At 48.3% G+C, this 19,006-nt stretch overlaps 2 protein-coding genes across 3 annotated transcripts; both read right to left on the reverse strand.

The window, feature by feature from the left end:
- Positions 1-3,471: 3,471 nt before the first annotated feature.
- LOC140383495 (uncharacterized) lies at positions 3,472-6,628 on the reverse strand. 2 transcript variants are annotated; one of them, XM_072465955.1, is made up of 2 exons: positions 6,362-6,628; positions 3,472-5,579 (listed from the first exon to the last, which is right to left on the reverse strand). In XM_072465955.1, exon 2 carries the CDS (start codon positions 5,446-5,448, stop codon positions 4,588-4,590), a length of 861 nt encoding a protein of 286 aa, XP_072322056.1. In that variant the 5' UTR covers positions 5,449-5,579; positions 6,362-6,628; the 3' UTR covers positions 3,472-4,587. The 2 variants fall into 2 exon arrangements, with proteins under 2 accessions (XP_072322056.1, XP_072322057.1); XM_072465956.1 differs by lacking the exon at positions 6,362-6,628 and adding an exon at positions 6,146-6,300.
- Positions 6,629-10,369: 3,741 nt separating this feature from the next.
- LOC140383498 (CDGSH iron-sulfur domain-containing protein 1-like) lies at positions 10,370-18,766 on the reverse strand. The gene is made up of 3 exons (XM_072465958.1): positions 18,600-18,766; positions 12,869-13,071; positions 10,370-12,176 (listed from the first exon to the last, which is right to left on the reverse strand). The coding sequence occupies exons 1-3, from the start codon at positions 18,646-18,648 to the stop codon at positions 12,090-12,092; spliced, it is 339 nt and encodes a 112-aa protein (XP_072322059.1). The 5' UTR covers positions 18,649-18,766; the 3' UTR covers positions 10,370-12,089.
- Positions 18,767-19,006: the final 240 nt, after the last annotated feature.

Below are 19,006 nucleotides of genomic sequence, written 5' to 3' on the forward strand. Positions count from 1 at the left end.
TTCAGACGTAGCATTACTCATGAAATCCACTTTACACTGGAAACGATACTTTTGCTACAACTACTACAACTACCACTGCTACTTCTTCTGCTGCTGCTGCCTGTGTTTTGTGTTCAGTGCTCGTTGAATTCCGTCTAAAAGCGTTGAATAAATGGAAGCAGGAAGTACGGCGATCGCACATTGTTTCACCGACACGAGCCGTTTCCATCCAAACCGCACGTCGTAAACGCTCGAATCCTCTGTTCGATCCCACCCATTATTGACGCACTGGACGGAACTTTTGCTGCACAGTGTGCCATTAAACTAAGCAGCAACAACACACGTATCGTTACTGAGAACGGGGGGAAATTACATCTCCACGGAGACGAGCGGGTGGCGTACTTTCCCCGTGTTTTTTTTTTTTATAAATAGTACACACTCGACGCCGCGTTCGTAATATCTAACCGGTGCCTTTTAATGTGTATCGGCTATGAATAAATCACAGCGGATTATGCATTTGCGCTGGATTCATTCAATAACCCGGTGGAACGTGGGCACGAGCGAACGCGGGGCCCGTCGCTAAACGTTTGTGTGTTTTCGGGAGACATGACGACAGAGCGCTGTAACGGTTCAACGCACAAACGCAAGGAAGGACAATTGGTGCCGTAGACTAGTTTTAACGGTAGAACACGTCATGAGAACATCTCTAACTCAACAATAAATCTGACTTATTGGTCCTGTGACGTTTTACAGTGAAGGGAAATCTAAAAGGTCTGTCCATGTGGGTTCGGAGTGATGAGAAATGCCGGCGGTTGCCATAGCGATTGACAACTTAAAACCGTTGTATCCTCTTGTATCTTAAGTCCTCAAAAGGTTGCATAAAACAGGATGTTATTCAGCGATGCCAAATATCGATATGCTGATACTGGATCAAGTATTGACAAGTATCGAAGTATCAATTCTTTTAAAAGTTTTAAGTTGTTGTTGTTTTTTAAATCCATTGTTTATGTTTTAGTTTTTTTGTTGCACTTTTTGTGTCAGTTCGAGCTGGTCTGGAAAGAAAAAATGGGAGTTTCAATGATTTTAACACAAAACCCATCGGTATCGGATCGATGCCGCGATACTTGCCATAGTATTCCTTGCCATCGAATGGAATCAAAACTCACTGGCATCGCCCAACGCTAACGATGGCGCGTCAGTTAAGGTGAGGACAGTTAAAGTAGTTAAAGTCACACGTTATTCTACCCATATTAAACATTTGTGCATTTCCTTTTTTCATCTCATTAAAGGGTTTGTACCTGACTTTTCTGTCTTCTAAATCAGGAAATCCCCCTCAAGATTTGATCCAATGGGACGAGCCACGCGGAGCTGTTCATTTGAAGCCGCGGCAAATTAAAATACCGAGTACGACGCGTGTAATTAAAACCGTTAAACCTCAAACTATGACCTCAAAAAAAGAGAGTGAGGGACATTTCTGCACTTTGGCGGTTCATTTCACGGGCCGCCGTTCGCTTCTCGCCGTGACGCCCGACCCTCAACCGAGATGTTCACGCCGGCGTTCTAGCACCGCGTGACGTGAAGGAATACTGATTTTTGCCCCCGATTCAGTGGGAGTGAGAGGACAACGGCGGCGGCGAGAAGCTGCGAAACCGCCATTATCCCGATACGATCCAGAGCGCGTGTCTGCGGCGCGTCCAGCTCGAGCCGGACGTGGCCAAAAGCAGCGAGAGGCGACGGGCAGAGAGCGAGAGAGAGAGAGGGAGCGTCTGTGGCCTGGTGATAAGACGCCGTGCCATTAGGTGAATCATAATAACGACCGTAACGCGGCGACGCACACGAGGCGCGTCAAGGCAGAAGCGCACGACGGCCGGCGATTCGGTCGATCGACTTGAGGTGGTCGACGGTAAAAAAAAAAAAAAAAAAAGAGTGGGGTTTCGATGAGCGTTGTCGTTATCTGGAGTCTGAAGACGCTAAAAACGCATGCGAAAAGACCATTTTAAACGAACAAAAGTGGCATTGATCGACAAAAATGGCAAAAAAAAAGAAAAGAGTTTGGGCGTTTCGTCGATTAATCGGTCGCTAGTGTCTTAGTCGACCAACGCTCGTATTTGCCGACCAATTATGTCATTTCGATTGTGAGGGTTTGAGGGAGACAACAGAATGACATAAAGATGTGGAGCTGAAGATTTGGGAGCGAGTCATGAGTTTAATTGACCTTTTAACCGTCAAACACACCGTTTCCGCGAACTCTTGAGTTACAAGTCGCGAGAGCGCAGTTTGGGTCAGATCAAAGAGATGCGGAAACGTTTCAAGAGCTTTTGCCCAGAAGTCTTCGGTCTCCGTATTTCCACCTTTATTTCCTCGACGACGCGTTTAAAAAGTCTCAGCGTTCAATAGAAATAATCGTTTGACGAGTCGACTAATCGCTGAACGAATCGCTGACGATTCCGACCACTAAAATGATCTCGAGCCCCAGTCGTTATTGCTTCGCAGAAATGTTCCGCAGTATGGCGTTAAATCGATCTCCGTGGAGACAAGCGGGTGATGCTACTGGGCAAAGTTACGAGTCAGATCTGCGAAAAGGTGACTCCGCTCAACGTAAAAAAGTCGTTGGATTTATAGCGATAAAAACAGCTTTAATTGAGAAAAAAAAATGCTAGATAAGTGCAGATCGAGGTGAAAATTATATTAAAAAGATTAAATATCACAGTTTTGGAGATATGAAAAATATTGAGTATATCGTCTGTAATTAAGGCAATTAAAAACGACCCCAGACAGAGACAGAAGCGTTGAGCGTAAACGAGAGTACAAAGTGATGTCTGTCCTTTTGTGGAGCATTTTACGGTCGTTTCAAGTTCTGGGCGACACTTGAACCACAACCGACGCATTTACCGACACGTCCTGGCACATTTCAGGCGCGCCCTCGCCGCTCGAAACGTTACACGGTTTCACGTCTAACGATTCCGACAACTGAGAACCCCGCCTACTCTTACTGCAAACTTTGTCCGTGGGTTTCAGAAAATTCAAAGTTCTTCCAATTCCAAACAAACTACTAAAGCTTTCCAATGGCGAAAAGTCCTCAAAATGGCAGTAAATACACGGGAATGATCGATGTCAAACCGTGTCAAAATCGTTGTTTCTGAGAATATCGCTAAATTGTGACATCTGCTAATCTATTTGAACAAAAAAAGTATGCAAAAAGAGCTAAAATTGAAGAGATCTGCACCGTTTTCTTCAAATAATCGGCGTCCAATCACTTTTCGTGCACGTCTTGAACCGACTAAAGTGCGTTTTTGTGCACAGTCCTTGCAAAAATTAAGATATAATTAGCGGACTACTGTGTAATTGCCGCTTAACGTCGACGCGCCCGACGACCGCGCCGACATCACCAACGAACCGGGCCTGAAACGCGCACGTTCCGACGCCGTATTCGCCCGCCGCCGCTCACCGCGCTTCGCGACCCGTCGACACACACCACACGTGCAGCTGGGCCTCTGCTATCAGCCGGTCACTTTTATTTCAAAACAGAGCTATACAGTACAAGTTGCACATGAAATAATTTAGCCTAGGCTTTGACTCATTCATTTTTCGATGCGGCGACGTCGTAGAAACGGAGAAAACGAAACGAAAAACAAAAAAAAACAACTCCAAAGAACTTTCAGAAAACATTTGGCGTCTTAAGTCTTGAACAAAGATACATCCAAACTGCAAAGGGATGTAAAAAAAGACATAATGTTCTTTTTGATCCAGCTATGTACATTTACAGTCTATTTACAGGCTCTGCTAAATATGCGCGCACATTGGTTTCCTTCTGCTGCCATTCGCTGATTGTCAAAGAACTACGTGACTAGGCATGGGACAGTAAAGATACACACAATTTATTATACGGGGCTCAAAAAAACAACGAAAAAATACAAATGAAAAAGTCTTGTAGCTTTCGCGTCGTTTCTAATCAATTCATCAATTATTCGGAGGCTTTATCTAATTGTGATCGACCGTTAATCATCGTCCGCTTTAAATAAATAAGCTTATTATTGGTTAATAAACATGAATCGTCATAGATAGTGGCATTAGAACTTACAAGACAAATTCTGAACTTGAACGTTTTGGGGAACAGTTCTTTTTGTCTGTTTGAAGCTCGTTGGTTCTGTTTGTTCACATAAATACTCAGATTTGGAAGCATTTATGGACCGATCTTTAATGAAAGAAAACAATACGTAAAACAATATACTTTTCTTTTTTTATCCAGATAACTCAAAGTGTGTTTAGTCAATATACATTTTTATCAAATCCTTAATTATAAGCCAAACATTTAGTTCTGGTTTTGTCTTAAATTTAGGCCTAGTTCAAACCAGGTTCCTCTTGGTCATCAAAAGTACTTAAACTTCAGTATAAGTTACTCCAGTGCTTTGTTCTGTTTTTGGTACTTGCAGCGCTCCTCACTTCATTTACAACAGTAAATGAAACAGTGTCTTAACATTGTGATTACTAAGACCTCGTCCCACCGGAGACCGTCCCATGCCTAGAAGTGACAACTGTGGACTTCCCATCAGGAGCGTTTAATGTGTCCTTTCACTCTGCGGCTCCTTCAGAACCACCTACACCTCACTATTCGTCCAGGGCCCCAGGACTCCGCTCCTGTGACATCCCCAAAGTGAAGTCAGAGCCCCTCAGCCCCTCAAAGCCAGATGCCCTCCCGTCTATGCCAGGCTTTCTCTTCAGCTCCTCGCACTTCCTGTATTTACAGATCTGGTGTCCTCTCTTGCGGTTGCGGCAGCTGCTGCACTGTTCACAGTTTGTTTGGCGTCGACACGGGACGCACTCGCCGCACCTCTTCCTCTTCCTCCGGCTGCTGCCCGCTCCCCCCACAGAGCTCGGGGAGAGGCCCTCGGCCCCCAGCCCGTCTGAGCTGTCCGCTCCTAGGGCCGTGCTCCTCCACTGGCCCCCGCCCATCTGGAACCCGGTGAGAGGGAAGAGCGCCGGGCTGAAGGGGAACCAGGCGCCCAGGTAAGGCTGGTAGTCCGCCCCACATCCAGGTGAGTCCTCCTCTTCCTCGTCCGGGCTGGAGCCGTCGCCCCTCTTGGCCTCTGCGTTGTCCCGCCTGGGGGCCCCGGGCTGGGGCCCTGGGGTCTGCTCTGTGGAGGCCGGGGTGAGCGCGAGCAGACCGGCCCGCATCAGGAGCTCTGCGGCGTGGGCCAGGTGTAGCCCGCTGGGCGACTCCCACATGTCGGGCCACACTGCCACCGGAGCCCTGCGCGGTTTGTGGGACGGCTGCACGGCCTTCTGCTGCGGGGCCTCAGAGGGCTGAGGGCCCTTCACCTCCGGGGGCCCGCTCATGTAGTGGGACAGGTTGTAGGGGTGACTGGAGCGCCTCAGACTGGGTCGCAGGGGCTCATGGGGGATTTTGGTGCTGCTGCTGTGGGCCTGGTCTGGAGACGAGGGGCCCGCCATGTCGACGGCCGTGGACATGGTGCGTTTGGGTTTGTCCTGGAGACTGTGGAGGGGACAGAGGGTCGAGCCGCGCTGCTGCTGCTGCTGCTTCAGCCAAAAGCCTTGGCCCGGGTCCCTATTCCCATTCTCTGCAGCTCAGCCCTGGAGCGCTGGAGTGAACAGAAGAGACAGGTTAAGAATAGAGCACTGCTGGAGGGACAGTCCACACACACAGAATGTAACGCAGCCGCACTGGCCCCTGCACCAGGAGCCGCTCCAAATGTGGCTGTTAAAACATAAAGGATTTAATTGTGTTTAAAAGGCTTTTATTGCAGAAATACAGAGGAAAAGCCTCACGCGGACCTGCTGAGCGCGCGGGCAATGATTTCCGCATCCAGGAGGCAGTATCCCTTTAAGGATTTCACGGTATATCAATGCAATCAATAACAGAGCGACAACAATATGCAAAGATATGCGCATATGCGCAGGTCAAATGTGGAGCGCGATTTTCAAATACATTTTGACGACTGCTGTTATGTGTGCCAGCCGCGGCTGCCGCGGATCAGAGCCACCGCGCACACCGGAGCGTGAAAAACAGCCCGTCTTTTGTCTGGTATCGACGACAAGGAGCGAGGTGCGCAACGATGCAGTGCGGAGGGTACAGAAGACCACAGTAGCTCTTCTCGCGTCCGCGTTCATTAAAACTGTCCTCGTGGTCAAAAGTACACGTATTTACCGTGAAACAGCGCGTCCTTTCACGTCCCCGCTGGTCACTCGCCCCTGTCGGTCATTCCCGTGTTTTTGAGGGTTACCTAAGACGACGGTGCTCGGCTGACGCCACGGCGCTGACCACAGTCCGAGTGGTCGCTGCGACACGGCGCGCGCACGAAACGGCGACAAACACAAACAGCTCGGATCAACAGGAAGTAAGAATGAAGCACGAGGCTTTTACCTTCACGAGTCCGGCTGTTTTCTCCTGTCAAAGCGCAGATAAAGTCATAAAGTAATGGCCGCGGCTGGAGCGAGGCGGACGCGGAGCTGCGGTTCCTCCTCCACCTCTCCGTCCCGGAGGGTCTGAAACACTCGGCACGGAATTTGGGGGCGTCGCTCAAAACGCGAAGTGGACTCTCCAGCTGCCGCGGCCACAGCGCGACCCCGGGAAGTGGACTGAGGCTGGCCACGGGACCGAGGAGCGAGCGGAAAACAACATGCAGGACGTGTGCGTGCGGCGGCGCGCGGCGGCGTGCGGAGCCGTGCGGAGCCGCGCGTCAGGCGCGTGAACACCACATATATGTGCGCGACAATCACATGTAAAGAGTGTTTAGGATCCGCTCACGGAAGTGGCCCCTGCGTCACCCCAACGACCCGCGCGAGTCCCGGGCGCGGGTCCCCGCGAGCTCCGGCGGGATTTGAAAGGCAAATGACACAACGGCACAACAAAACACACTGACCTTATTTCAGCCCAGAATAATGTGGAAACACACACACACACACACACATCACACAAACACACACACACACACACACACTCACACACATCACACAAACACACACACACACATCACACAAACACACACATCACACAAACACACACACACACATCACACAAACACACACACACACACACTCACACACACACACACTCACACACATCACACACATCACACAAACACACACATCACACAAACACACACATCACACAAACACACATCACACAAACACACACACACACCCTCACACACACTCACACACACTCACACACATCACACAAACACACACATCACACAAACACACACACACACAAACACACACACAAACACACAAACACACATCACACACAAACACACACACAAACACACAAACACACACATACATCACACAAACACACTCACACACACACACACACACACACACACATCACACAAACACACACACACACACTCACACACACTCACACACATCACACAAACACACACATCACACAAACACACACACACACAAACACACATCACACACACAAACACACACACAAACACACAAACACACATCACACACAAACACACACACAAACACACAAACACACACATACATCACACAAACACACTCACACACACACACACACACACACACACATCACACAAACACACACACACACACTCACACACACACATCACACAAACACACACACACACATCACACAAACACACACACAAACACACATCACACACACAAACACACACACAAACACACACACAAACACACAAACACACATCACACACACAAACACACACACAAACACACACACACATACATCACACAAACAAAAACACACACACACAGACACACACAAACACACAAATACAAACACACACACACACACACACACACAATACCTGTGACACACGTGTCAAAGCGGGTTATGTCCGTTAATAACATGGTAACAAGACAATCACTTTATATTTGCTTCAAACACAACATCAAGTAGAGTATTTTACATTTAAGATCAATTAAGGGCCAAATTCATAAACATATAAGACATTGTTTAAACAAGAGAATACATCAAACATGTTAAATAGACAGAAATAACTTGTTTGACCCATAATATCCACAGCAGCAGCTCCTTCACCGAATGTAAGATGCAGCTTTAAAGTCAGTATTTGACATTTCTGGATCTTAACTCATGTCAGAGCTGCTGTCAAGGCCTCAATTATAGCTTCAAAACCAAACATCTGAGTCCTGTGCTAACCTGAGTTTATTACTGCTATATTAGTCTGACTGTAGCTGTAATGTCCATAATGATGATGACATCCACGGGTTTCAAAGCGATGACAAACACATATGCAATAAACACTTCACAATTACACATTAAAATATGCAATCTATTTCTCTGTCACTCGTTGTTATCTTTGTCTCTACATTTGTAGCTTATTGGAAAATACATGATCAACATATAATACAAACCATAGACTATTGCACAGTTTTAGACATGAATGTATCTTTCTGAACTATTGCACCGTTATAACTATAATAAACCGCACATTAGATCACATTATAGATCCCACTGTATTGTTATTGCACAAAGTAACTGTTGAGTCAAATAGATCCTAAAACAAGATCACAAACACGTGTCATCTCAATAATACATGTATTATCTTCTATTGTTTTATTGATGTCAATATGAAGTCCAGAGTGAGAGTGATTCTTCCTCAGGTGTTTGCTCTTTATGAGGCTCATTCATTCATGTTTTTATGACCCTCCCAGTGGCAGTTACACCTCATTTCCGGTGCTTTTACATGATGCACGTGCGCTGCTTGTATCCTCCTGCTCGTGGAGCTCGTGGGGCTCGTGGAGCTCGTGCTGTCAGTTAAGGTGACTCCTCTCTCGGGCCGAGTCCACTCCACCTCTTGTGAGACTCCTGCTTCTGGCACGAAGCCAGCGCGGCCGTGCGTGAGGGCGCGTGCGTGTGTGCGTGTCACCACGGGAGCAGGGGCCCGCCGCGCGCGCGCGCACACAAGCCCACTCACACGCACACACGCGGTCTGGTCACGGCTATCCGCGTACACACAGCGTCTTCTAGCGGTCAGCCGTGGACACTGCCCTGTAACCAGGCCCCGGAGCCCCGGACACTGCAGCGTGGACCCCCGCCTCTCCCCACAGACCCCCACCCCCCGCGTCCCCCACACCCTCCCCCGCTCTCCCGCGGCCCCTGGGGCCTGGAGGACGTCACAGGCGCTGCTGCCGCACACTGCTGTGCAAAGACTGGAGGAGATGGACATGATTATAGTCTAATTAACACGTCATTGTTATGAACGTGTATAAACTGCAATACATGACGGATGACCTTTGACCTCCACAACTGATCAACAGCACCAGGACGCGCACACACACACACACACACGCACACATACACACTCACACACAGGCTCACGCACACACACATACATACACAAACACACACACACACACAGACACACACACAGAGACAGACACACGCACACAGAGAAACACACACACACAGACACACACTCACACACACACACTAACACACACGCACACAGACACACACTCACACACACGCACACACTAACACACACGCACACAGACACACACTCTCGCGTACACACTCACACACACACACACACACACACACACACACACACACACACACACACACACACTCACACACACAGACACAGACACACACTAACACACGCACACACACACTAACACACGCACACACACACTCACACACACACACACACACACCTCTTTGTCCCAGTAGAAGAGGCTTCATCAGGACAATCATGTTTGTGTTCCTCAAACTGAACACATCAGTCTGATCCTGTTACACCTCTTTGTTAAACATTGTTGTTTGAGACATTTAACATTTGTTAGAGGTGTTAAAACACGCTTCACACACAACATGAACTTTACCATTAGCCCGTAAGGTCACAATTGTTTAATTATAATCATATCAAATAATAAATTGACTCCTTTTAATAGTACGCCATTGGATGAGACATATAACTAATATCACTCATTCATGTGCAGTTGTAGATCCTTTTTGATATTTCTGTGATATTTAAAGGACCCAACAGCTTTATGTCACAGGGTCTAGTGTTACACATTTATGACAAACTCATGGGGTTCTTGTTTCATCTAAAGAAGTTATATATTTTACTCCACAAATATATTGAAGATCAGCAGTGAAATAGAGCTGTGGGTATTATTTTTAATGTACTATACTTTCCTTTTATTGACAATGAGGTTTAAAATGATTTCTAAACTATTTGGGGGAAATTCTTCAAACGTTAGTCTGCATTTGTCCCGGATCATGGGTCATAAATCCTGACATAATGGACTGGAGTCAATGATTAGAGTCAGTGAAGTTAAAATAGTAACTTCTGTAACGGTTTCATTTTGTTGTATTTCAACCACAAACTGAGGAAAAGACACACCATTTTCACATTTTCAAATTCAAGCCATTTTATCACATTTAAGACAAACACAAAGCAGCAGTGCAGACGTAAAACATTCAGAGGTACAGCGTTCACACTTCAGAGGCTTAAAGTGCACATGACGGGCTGGATCGCACCAAACCGAGCGTCACTGAACAGAAAAGACAGATTATGCTACAAATCTACGCTTCGTTTTCCTCGTTTCCTTTGTGATGCGTGTACTTCCTGCTTTGACGCGGGCAGACGCAACAACCGGACTCCAAACAAGGACCATAGATATTATTTGACAATTAAAAATCTTTTATTTTTTAACTTTTCCTACACAAACCGCCATTAGAAACACATGAAAACCTGTCAAATGCACTTTAATTAAGGCTTCCGGATAAATACATGTCGATGGATCAATTGTTGGGACTATTCCTGGATAGCAATAATCAATAACTTAAGATTGTAATGTCTATAAATGTGTTTAATGAGTGTTTCTCCATTTGTGTTTAAATACTGCAAGTTGAGATCTTTTAAGACCAACTTTAGTGCTGGTTTATGCTTGGAAGGTCTGAATTTTCATCCAAGTCCTATGTTTTTTTTCTTCGCATTCTGCTTTTTTAAATTTAGTTTACACCTGCTGATTACGCAACATCCAGGTTTAGAATTAAGATTTCAAACACAAAAAGTAGCAGCTTCTTTATTATTACACTCAAAATCATTCAAAAACTCTGTAATACTCAGATATAACTCATATTTACGCGGTTTCTCTTCACAGATCAATACTTTTTTGTTGTGGCAGCGAGTGGAATGACATCATGGCCTAATTAGCATAACCCCCCCCCACACCATTGTTGCGCGGGACGGACAACGCTGCTTTGTCTCAGGAAGCGGTCAGCGATCGTTCCGGCGTTTTCACCGGAGCCGCGTTTAAACGTCACTGTGGGTTATCAAAGGTGACTTCAACGCGCATGTTAACGCGAGGAAGGCCGCGACTGACCAATGACGAAAACACCTTTTTAAATCAACTGCGAATAAACATAAATAAGTTTGTTATTCGTCTGGTAATGTATGTAAATGTGAGACTTCGATGCGATAGACCGAGATGCCATTTATAACGGTAGTATTGACTGAACACTGTGGAACGCTGAAGCTGAAAATTACCTTCACGTTTCCATAAACCTGGAACGATTTTACAGTTTACGCACGACCACATCAGTAAAATCCCATACTACCCTTTCAAACAAACTGAAGCAAGACATAGTCGTGGGTCCATTTAAAGGGGGACTACGTAACTTTTCTCCATGGAGACGTGACCGCAGCTCGATATGAAACATTGATATTTTGCGTTTCTTCAATTACCGGCGTTTAAGCTAAAAAAAAAAACACTTACTCTCCACAGATCTGTTCGTTTCCATGAAGACTGAGACGCTTGATGTCATACGGTGGAACGTTCCAGGCAAACGCGTAACATCTCCATGGAGACAAGCGGAAAAGTTACCCGGCGCCTCTTTACATGAGCTCTTGAACCATGTGACCTGAAGGATTGTCGTCATCCGTGCAAACTTTTAGCTTTTAATTTCACATCGACAGACAAAACATCTTAACAAAATAGAAGTTCACAATATTTTCTTTGCGGCGAGATGAAAAATATACATCTTTTTGGTTTGATTTTGAACATCTAAAAAGCGACATTGTGATAGTGTTAAAGACGGCGTAAAGTGATTGATTGAATGATTAGTCCTTCTTCTTGATGATGAGGGGTCCAACGTTGTCTCCGGTTTCGTCGTTGTGTTTGGCATGAGCCCCGTCGCAGTACGGGAACTACAGAAATAATAAAAAAACACTGATTAAAACAAAGAGGCGAGAGATAAGCGCCGTAATGTTTGATGTAAATGAGACGGAGGCAATAAATACTACAAAGTCAGACGACACCCAGAGGAAAGTCTGCCCATTAAAATATAAATCACACCCAAGCAATCCAGTTTCATTCTAATTTTACCCCCACGTACAGTACCTTGAATCTGAAATATAAAGCGTATACGGTACTATAGCCTTTTATCCACAAATACTCAGATTCATATCACAAAACAGACACCTTTCCAAGTGCAGGCATGAGTGAAGAGAAATACAGGTTTGAAAATGGCAAATGATCAAGAGGAAACGTCAGTAAAATAAAAACTTTAAGTGAATTTTACGCATTTCTAGGCAATGAAGGGCTATATTTAAAGGACTACTTAATCCTAAATGGACTTTTTTGAGCCTTTAGCCATGTTATAACGCAGTTTCCTCATCAAAAACATACCTGGAGTATGACAGTAAACAGCATGCAAACACTAAATCATAGTAATAGTAATATAATGCATAGTGTCCTTTAAATCACTTCAATAATCTAAACCACCAAGAGATCAGTTTGTGTTGTCATTTAAATCAAGTCTCCCTTCACAGTTTACTTTGGCGTCACACAGAACAGACAGAAGTGAAATAAAAGGTAAGACAAAAGGTAACAAAGTGACCTTCTTGGACTTCCAGCAGCGGCAGTACACGGCCTTGGTGCCAATGTCCTCCATGTCAAAGCTGTGCACCACTTTTGGACTGTCTTTGTTGATGGTTCTGTTCACCTGGTCCTTCTTACAGCTGCGCTTCTGCAGGTAATGACTGACCAGGAAGCCACCAGCTCCAGCCACGAGGGCCACCGGGAGCGCCACCAACAGGTGCTCTGAGGGGACAGCGGCCGACAGGGGCGGAGAAAATACAGTTTAGAAAAGAGGCAGAGCGATGTGGCAACTAAATGAAAAAGAACGCTTGACAAAATGCTACATAACCTACATGTTTCCAACTTTTAATGTCATTATAATTAAGCCTCCAGTGTTTAGTTAGTTCTTAGCGGGGCCATGGAAGTCCACAGCACAAGAGTGGCTCCATTATTATATTTTAATATCCTAAAGTTACTCCTCCTTGAACCGACACCTTAACGTGGTGGAGGGGTTTGAGTGCCCGAATGATCCCGGGAGCTATGTTGTCGGGGGCTTCATGCCCCTGGTAGGGTCTCCCAAGGCAAACAGGTCCTAGGTGACGGGTCAGACAAAGATCGGTTCAGAAGCCTCTTATGACGACGACACAATCAAGGCAGTTCACGTCGCCCGGATCGGCGTCACCGGGGCCCCATCCTGGAGCCAGGCCTGGGATGGGTGCTCCATGGCGAGCGCCTGGTGGCCGGGTCTTACCCCACGGGGCCCGGCCGGGCACAGCCCGAAAGAGCGACGTGGGGCCGCCCTCCCGTGGGCCCACCACCCGCAGGAGGATCCATAAGGGGCCGGTGCAGAGAGATCTGGGCGGCAGTCGATGGCAGGGGCCTCGGCGACCAGATCTCCAGACACAGAGACTAACTCTGGGGACATGGAATGTCACCTCGCTGGGGGGGAAAGAGCCTGAGCTTGTGCGGGAGGTTGAGCGATACCGACTAGATATAGTCGGCCTCACCTCCACGCACAGTTTGGGCTCTGGAACCCATCTCCTCGAGAGGGGCTGGACGCTCCACTTCTCTGGTGTTGCCCGCGGGGAGAGGCGGCGGGCTGGTGTGGGCTTGCTGATAGCCCCTCAGCTCAGCCGCCACGTGTTGGAGTTTACCCCGGTGAACGAGAGGGTCGCGTCCCTCCGCCTTCGGGTGGGGGACAGGTCTCTCACTGTTGTGGCGGCCTACGGGCCGAACAGCAGTGCAGAGTACCCGGCCTTCTTGGAGTCCTTGGGAGGGGTACTGGACAGTGCACCGACCGGGGACTCCGTTGTTCTACTGGGGGACTTCAACGCCCACGTGGGCAATGACAGTGACACCTGGAGAGGGGTGATCGGGAAGAACGGCTTCCCCGATCTGAACCCGAGCGGTGTTCAGTTATTGGACTTCTGTGCTAGCCACGGATTGTCCATAACGAACACCATGTTCAAGCACAAGGGTGTCCATCAGTGCACGTGGCACCAGGACACCCTAGGCCGGAGGTCAATGATCGACTTTGTTGTCGTGTCATCAGACCTCCGGCCGCGTGTCTTGGACACTCGGGTGAAGAGAGGGGCAGAGTTGTCAACCGATCACCACCTGGTGGTGAGTTGGATCCGCTGGCGGAGGAGGAAGCCGGACAGACTTGGCAGACCCAAGCGCATTGTGAGGGTCTGTTGGGAACGTCTAGTGGAGCCCTCTGTCAGTAGGGTATTCAACTCGCACCTCCGGGAGAGCTTCTCCCATGTCCCGGGGGAGGCTGGGGACATTGAGTCCGAGTGGACCATGTTCTCCGCCTCCATTGTTGATGCGGCTGCTCGGAGCTGTGGTCGCAAGGTCTCCGGTGCCTGTCGTGGCGGCAACCCCCGAACCCGGTGGTGGACACCGGAAGTAAGGGATGCCGTCAGACTGAAGAAGGAGGCCTATCAGGCCACTCTGGCTTGTAGGTCTCCGGAGGTCATCGACGGGTATCGGCAGGCCAAGCGAGCCGCGGCTCGTGCTGTCGCAGAGGCAAAAACCCGGGCCTGGGAGGAGTTCGGGGAGGCCATGGAGGAGGACTATCGGTCGGCACCAAAGAAATTCTGGCAAACCGTCCGGCGCCTCAGGAAGGGGAAGCAGTGTCTCACAAACACCGTTTACGGTGCGGGTGGAGGCCTGCTGACCTCGACTGGGGATGTCGTCGGACGGTGGAAGGAATACTTTGAGGATCTCCTTAATCCCTCAGTCACGTCTTCCGAAGAGGAAGTAGAGACCGGGGACTCGGAGGCTGGCTCATCCATCACCCAAGCTGAAGTCACTGAGGTTGTTCGCAAACTCCTCGGTGGCAGGGCTCCGGGGGTGGATGAGATCCGCCCTGAGTACCTAAAGTATCTGGATGTTGTAGGACTGTCTTGGTTGACACGTCTCTGCAACATCGCGTGGCGTTCGGGGACCGTGCCTCTGGACTGGCAGACCGGGGTGGTGGTCCCTCTATTTAAGAAGGGGGACCGGAGGGTGTGTTCCAACTACAGAGGGATCACACTCCTCAGCCTCCCGGGTAAGGTCTATTCCAAGGTACTGGAGAGGAGAATCCGACCGATAGTCGAACCTCGGATTCAGGAGGAGCAGAGTGGTTTTCGTCCCGGTCGTGGAACACTGGACCAGCTCTATACCCTCCATCGGGTGCTCGAGGGTTCATGGGAGTTTGCCCAACCAGTCCACATGTGCTTTGTGGATCTGGAGAAGGCTTTCGACCGTGTCCCTCGGGGTGTCCTTTGGGGGGTGCTCCGTGAGTACGGGGTCCGGGGCCCTTTGCTCAGGGCTGTCCGGTCCCTGTATGACCGGAGCAGGAGCTGTGTTCGCATTGCCGGCAGTAAGTCAGACCTGTTCCCAGTGCATGTTGGACTCCGCCAGGGCTGCCCTTTGTCACCGGTTCTGTTCATAATTTTTATGGACAGAATTTCTAGGCGCAGTCAGGGGTCGGAGGGGGTCCGGTTTGGGGACCACAGGATCTCATCTCTGCTGTTTGCAGACGATGTTGTCCTGATGGCTCCATCAAACCCGGACCTGCAACATGCACTGGGACGGTTTGCAGCCGAGTGTGAAGCGGCTGGGATGAGAATCAGCACCTCCAAATCCGAGGCCATGGTTCTCGACCGGAAAAAGGTGGCTTGCCCTCTCCAGGTGGGTGGGGTGTCCTTGCCCCAAGTGGAGGAATTCAAGTATCTCGGGGTCTTGTTCACGAGTGAGGGAAGGATGGAGCGTGAGATCGACAGGCGGATCGGTGCAGCGGCTGCAGTGATGCAGTCGCTGCATCGGACCGTTGTGGTAAAGAGGGAGCTGAGCCGAAAGGCAAAGCTCTCTATTTACCGGTCGGTCTACGTTCCTACCCTCACCTATGGTCATGAGCTTTGGGTAGTGACCGAAAGAACAAGATCGCGGATACAAGCGGTCGAAATGAGTTTCCTCCGCCGTGTGGCTGGGCGCTCCCTTAGAGATAAGGTGAGGAGCTCGGCCACACGGGGGGAGCTCGGAGTAGAGCCGCTGCTCCTCCACGTCGAGAGGAGCCAGCTGAGGTGGCTCGGGCATCTGTTTCGGATGCCTCCTGGGCGCCTCCCTCGGGAGGTGTTTCAGGCATGTCCCACCGGGAAGAGGCCCCGGGGAAGACCCAGGACACGCTGGAGAGACTATGTCTCTCGGCTGGCCTGGGAACGCCTCGGGATCCCCCCGGAGGAGTTAGAGGAAGTGTCTGGGGAGAAGGAAGTCTGGGAGTCCCTGCTCAGACTGCTGCCCCCGCGACCCGGCCCCGGATAAAGCGGCAGAAGATGGATGGATGGATGGATCCTAAAGTTATGAATAGTGTAGAGTTATTTACAGGTGGCGTAAGTGACAAAACACACTTGCTTTTGTACTATAGTTCAAAGGTCATAGTTCAACTTGGATCTATGTTTATTTTGACAGGTCAATGTTTAAGGCTATAACACCTGAGACACAGAAAAAACAAGAGTTTGTTATTTAAATGTCCCACTTTCTGGACAGGATACCTAAAACGTCTTCCTTATGGAGTGGTCACATCTGACGTGTCTCTCGGCAGTGATTGATTGTGAAAGCACAAATATTTAAGTGTATCTGCAAATATTCAGGTCATTCTGCTTCTGTGCATCGCTCCTTGTACAGAAACAGCCTTCAGAAGTGGCAATTCCCTGTTTATTCTCATATATTCCAGTTATTTCTAATGGACATTTTCCAACTTTGAAAAATGTTCAACCCCAATTGTACAAAAAATATGAATAAAAATATAACTCCAGACTAGTGTAGTCACTTATATATGTAAATCACACAACAAGGAACAACCAAGAAGAAGACGACTTGGTTTTCTACGGTGTTTTATGGTGGCTGGTATCCAAGAGTTACATTACCGCCAGACTTTATTGTTTAGACTCTTTCCCCTTTAGACTCTTTCCCCTTCAGACTCTTTCCCCTTTAGACTCTTTCCCCTTTAGACTCTTTCCCCTTTAGACTCTTTCCCCTTTAGACTCTTTCCCCTTTAGACTCTTTCCCCTTTAGACTCTTTCCCCTTTAGACTCTTTCCCCTTTAGACTTCATCTCGATGAACCAAGTCTAATCCTGCCATGCCAGTGTTTATAGTGCAGGTCACGTGTCGACTATGCGGGACCAATGGGACGGAACGTCACAAAAAACGACCGTTGCCATGGAAATCCGCCATGTTTGCTGCTGTTGCGCTAAACATTCATTGAGGTACATTTTGCCAAAACATTGTCAAAAAGTGAACAAAAACGCCCTGATAAACTGCTGACAAACACTTGTATCCCTCCGTAGAGTCAGAACACTTCAGAATGAACGCAGAGTGTGTTTTAACTGAATATCTCGAGCTGTATGAACGGGAAACATTGCCTCTTACTCCATACAACATTATAACTGTTAATTAAGTTTGTATAAAAGGTTAACATTTGGGAAAGAAGCAGCAGCTACACCGTGTGCAAATCGTAAATACTGTCGCTAAAACCACAAGCATTTACGTCCCAGTTTAATCACACTTTTCTGCCGAGTCATGGTTCTAACAGGAGCGTTTGGAAACACGATTATAGCTGTAAATGAGGTCGTTTCTGTGCATTTTCTGAGCCCCACGAAGGAGATTATCCCGGTCCAATGAGCCTCACATGACACGACTCAAGACCCTCGATGTACAAGCCCAAGTGGTGAGCAAAAGGCGTCGTTAGCAATGACAGACACGCAAATACCACGTCTTAAAATAGGTTTACAGTTCGAGAGTGAGACTACAACGAGATGACGAGTCCAAACACTGTTCACGGAGCGGGTTTTAACGTGGAAATCCAGTCGACTCGTGGCCGCGGAGAAACTGTGTCAAAGTTAGCATATGTGGCTAACACGCGTGCTAGCTAGCAGTATGTATGCATGTATGAGAAAGTGGGACCGTTGCCATGGCGATTGACCATTTTTAAAACTAAACAGTATTGGATGTGGGGAAAACATCAACACGTTGCGATTAAACGTGGCGTGATTGAACGTTAAGTGACTTTGCAACGAACAATCGGACGCTAAAAAACCGCATTGTACGTGTTTTGGGTTTTGGTTGCTAGGCGATCGCAAAGCTAAACGTTTAGTCGCGTCTGTTGTTGTTGTTGACATCGGGCGCCCGGGGGTGATTTTGGGTCAACCCCGCGCGCGTCAAGTTACAAAATACTATGGCCACGCTTTTGCTCCGGTTCCCCGCGTGTTTTGCCGCGCGTTACCTTTGGATATTCTCAGGCCGGACATCTGTGGCACTGCGGCGGAGGACATGCTTCAGGCGGGACGCGGTGCGGCTCCTGAGCGCGGAGTTTGGGACGCGGCAGAAGTTCGCAGAAGCAGAAGCAGCAGCAGCAGCAGCAGCAGCAGCAACAAGGTCAAACCGTGGAGCCTTATGTGAACCCAGGAAGCTGCGCCGTGCGTCAGAGCGTGCGTGCCGCGTCAGAGCGTGCGTGCCGCGTCACAAGGCGGAAGTGATTGTCCAAAACATTTACTACGAATAATGTGACGCGGATATTATTGTATGAACGGTGACAAAAAGTATAAATGTGTGTATCAAATGTGGACTTTATAGTTAAATTCCCAGATGTAAGATGTACCGTTAGTATGAAGGTTATTCTGAGTTTTTAAT

Source organism: Eucyclogobius newberryi, unplaced genomic scaffold (genome assembly GCF_026437365.1).
Source record: "Eucyclogobius newberryi isolate DKJ021-1_F unplaced genomic scaffold, fEucNew1.0.hap1 SCAF_515, whole genome shotgun sequence".
NCBI classification, from domain to species: Eukaryota; Metazoa; Chordata; class Actinopteri; order Gobiiformes; family Gobiidae; genus Eucyclogobius; species Eucyclogobius newberryi.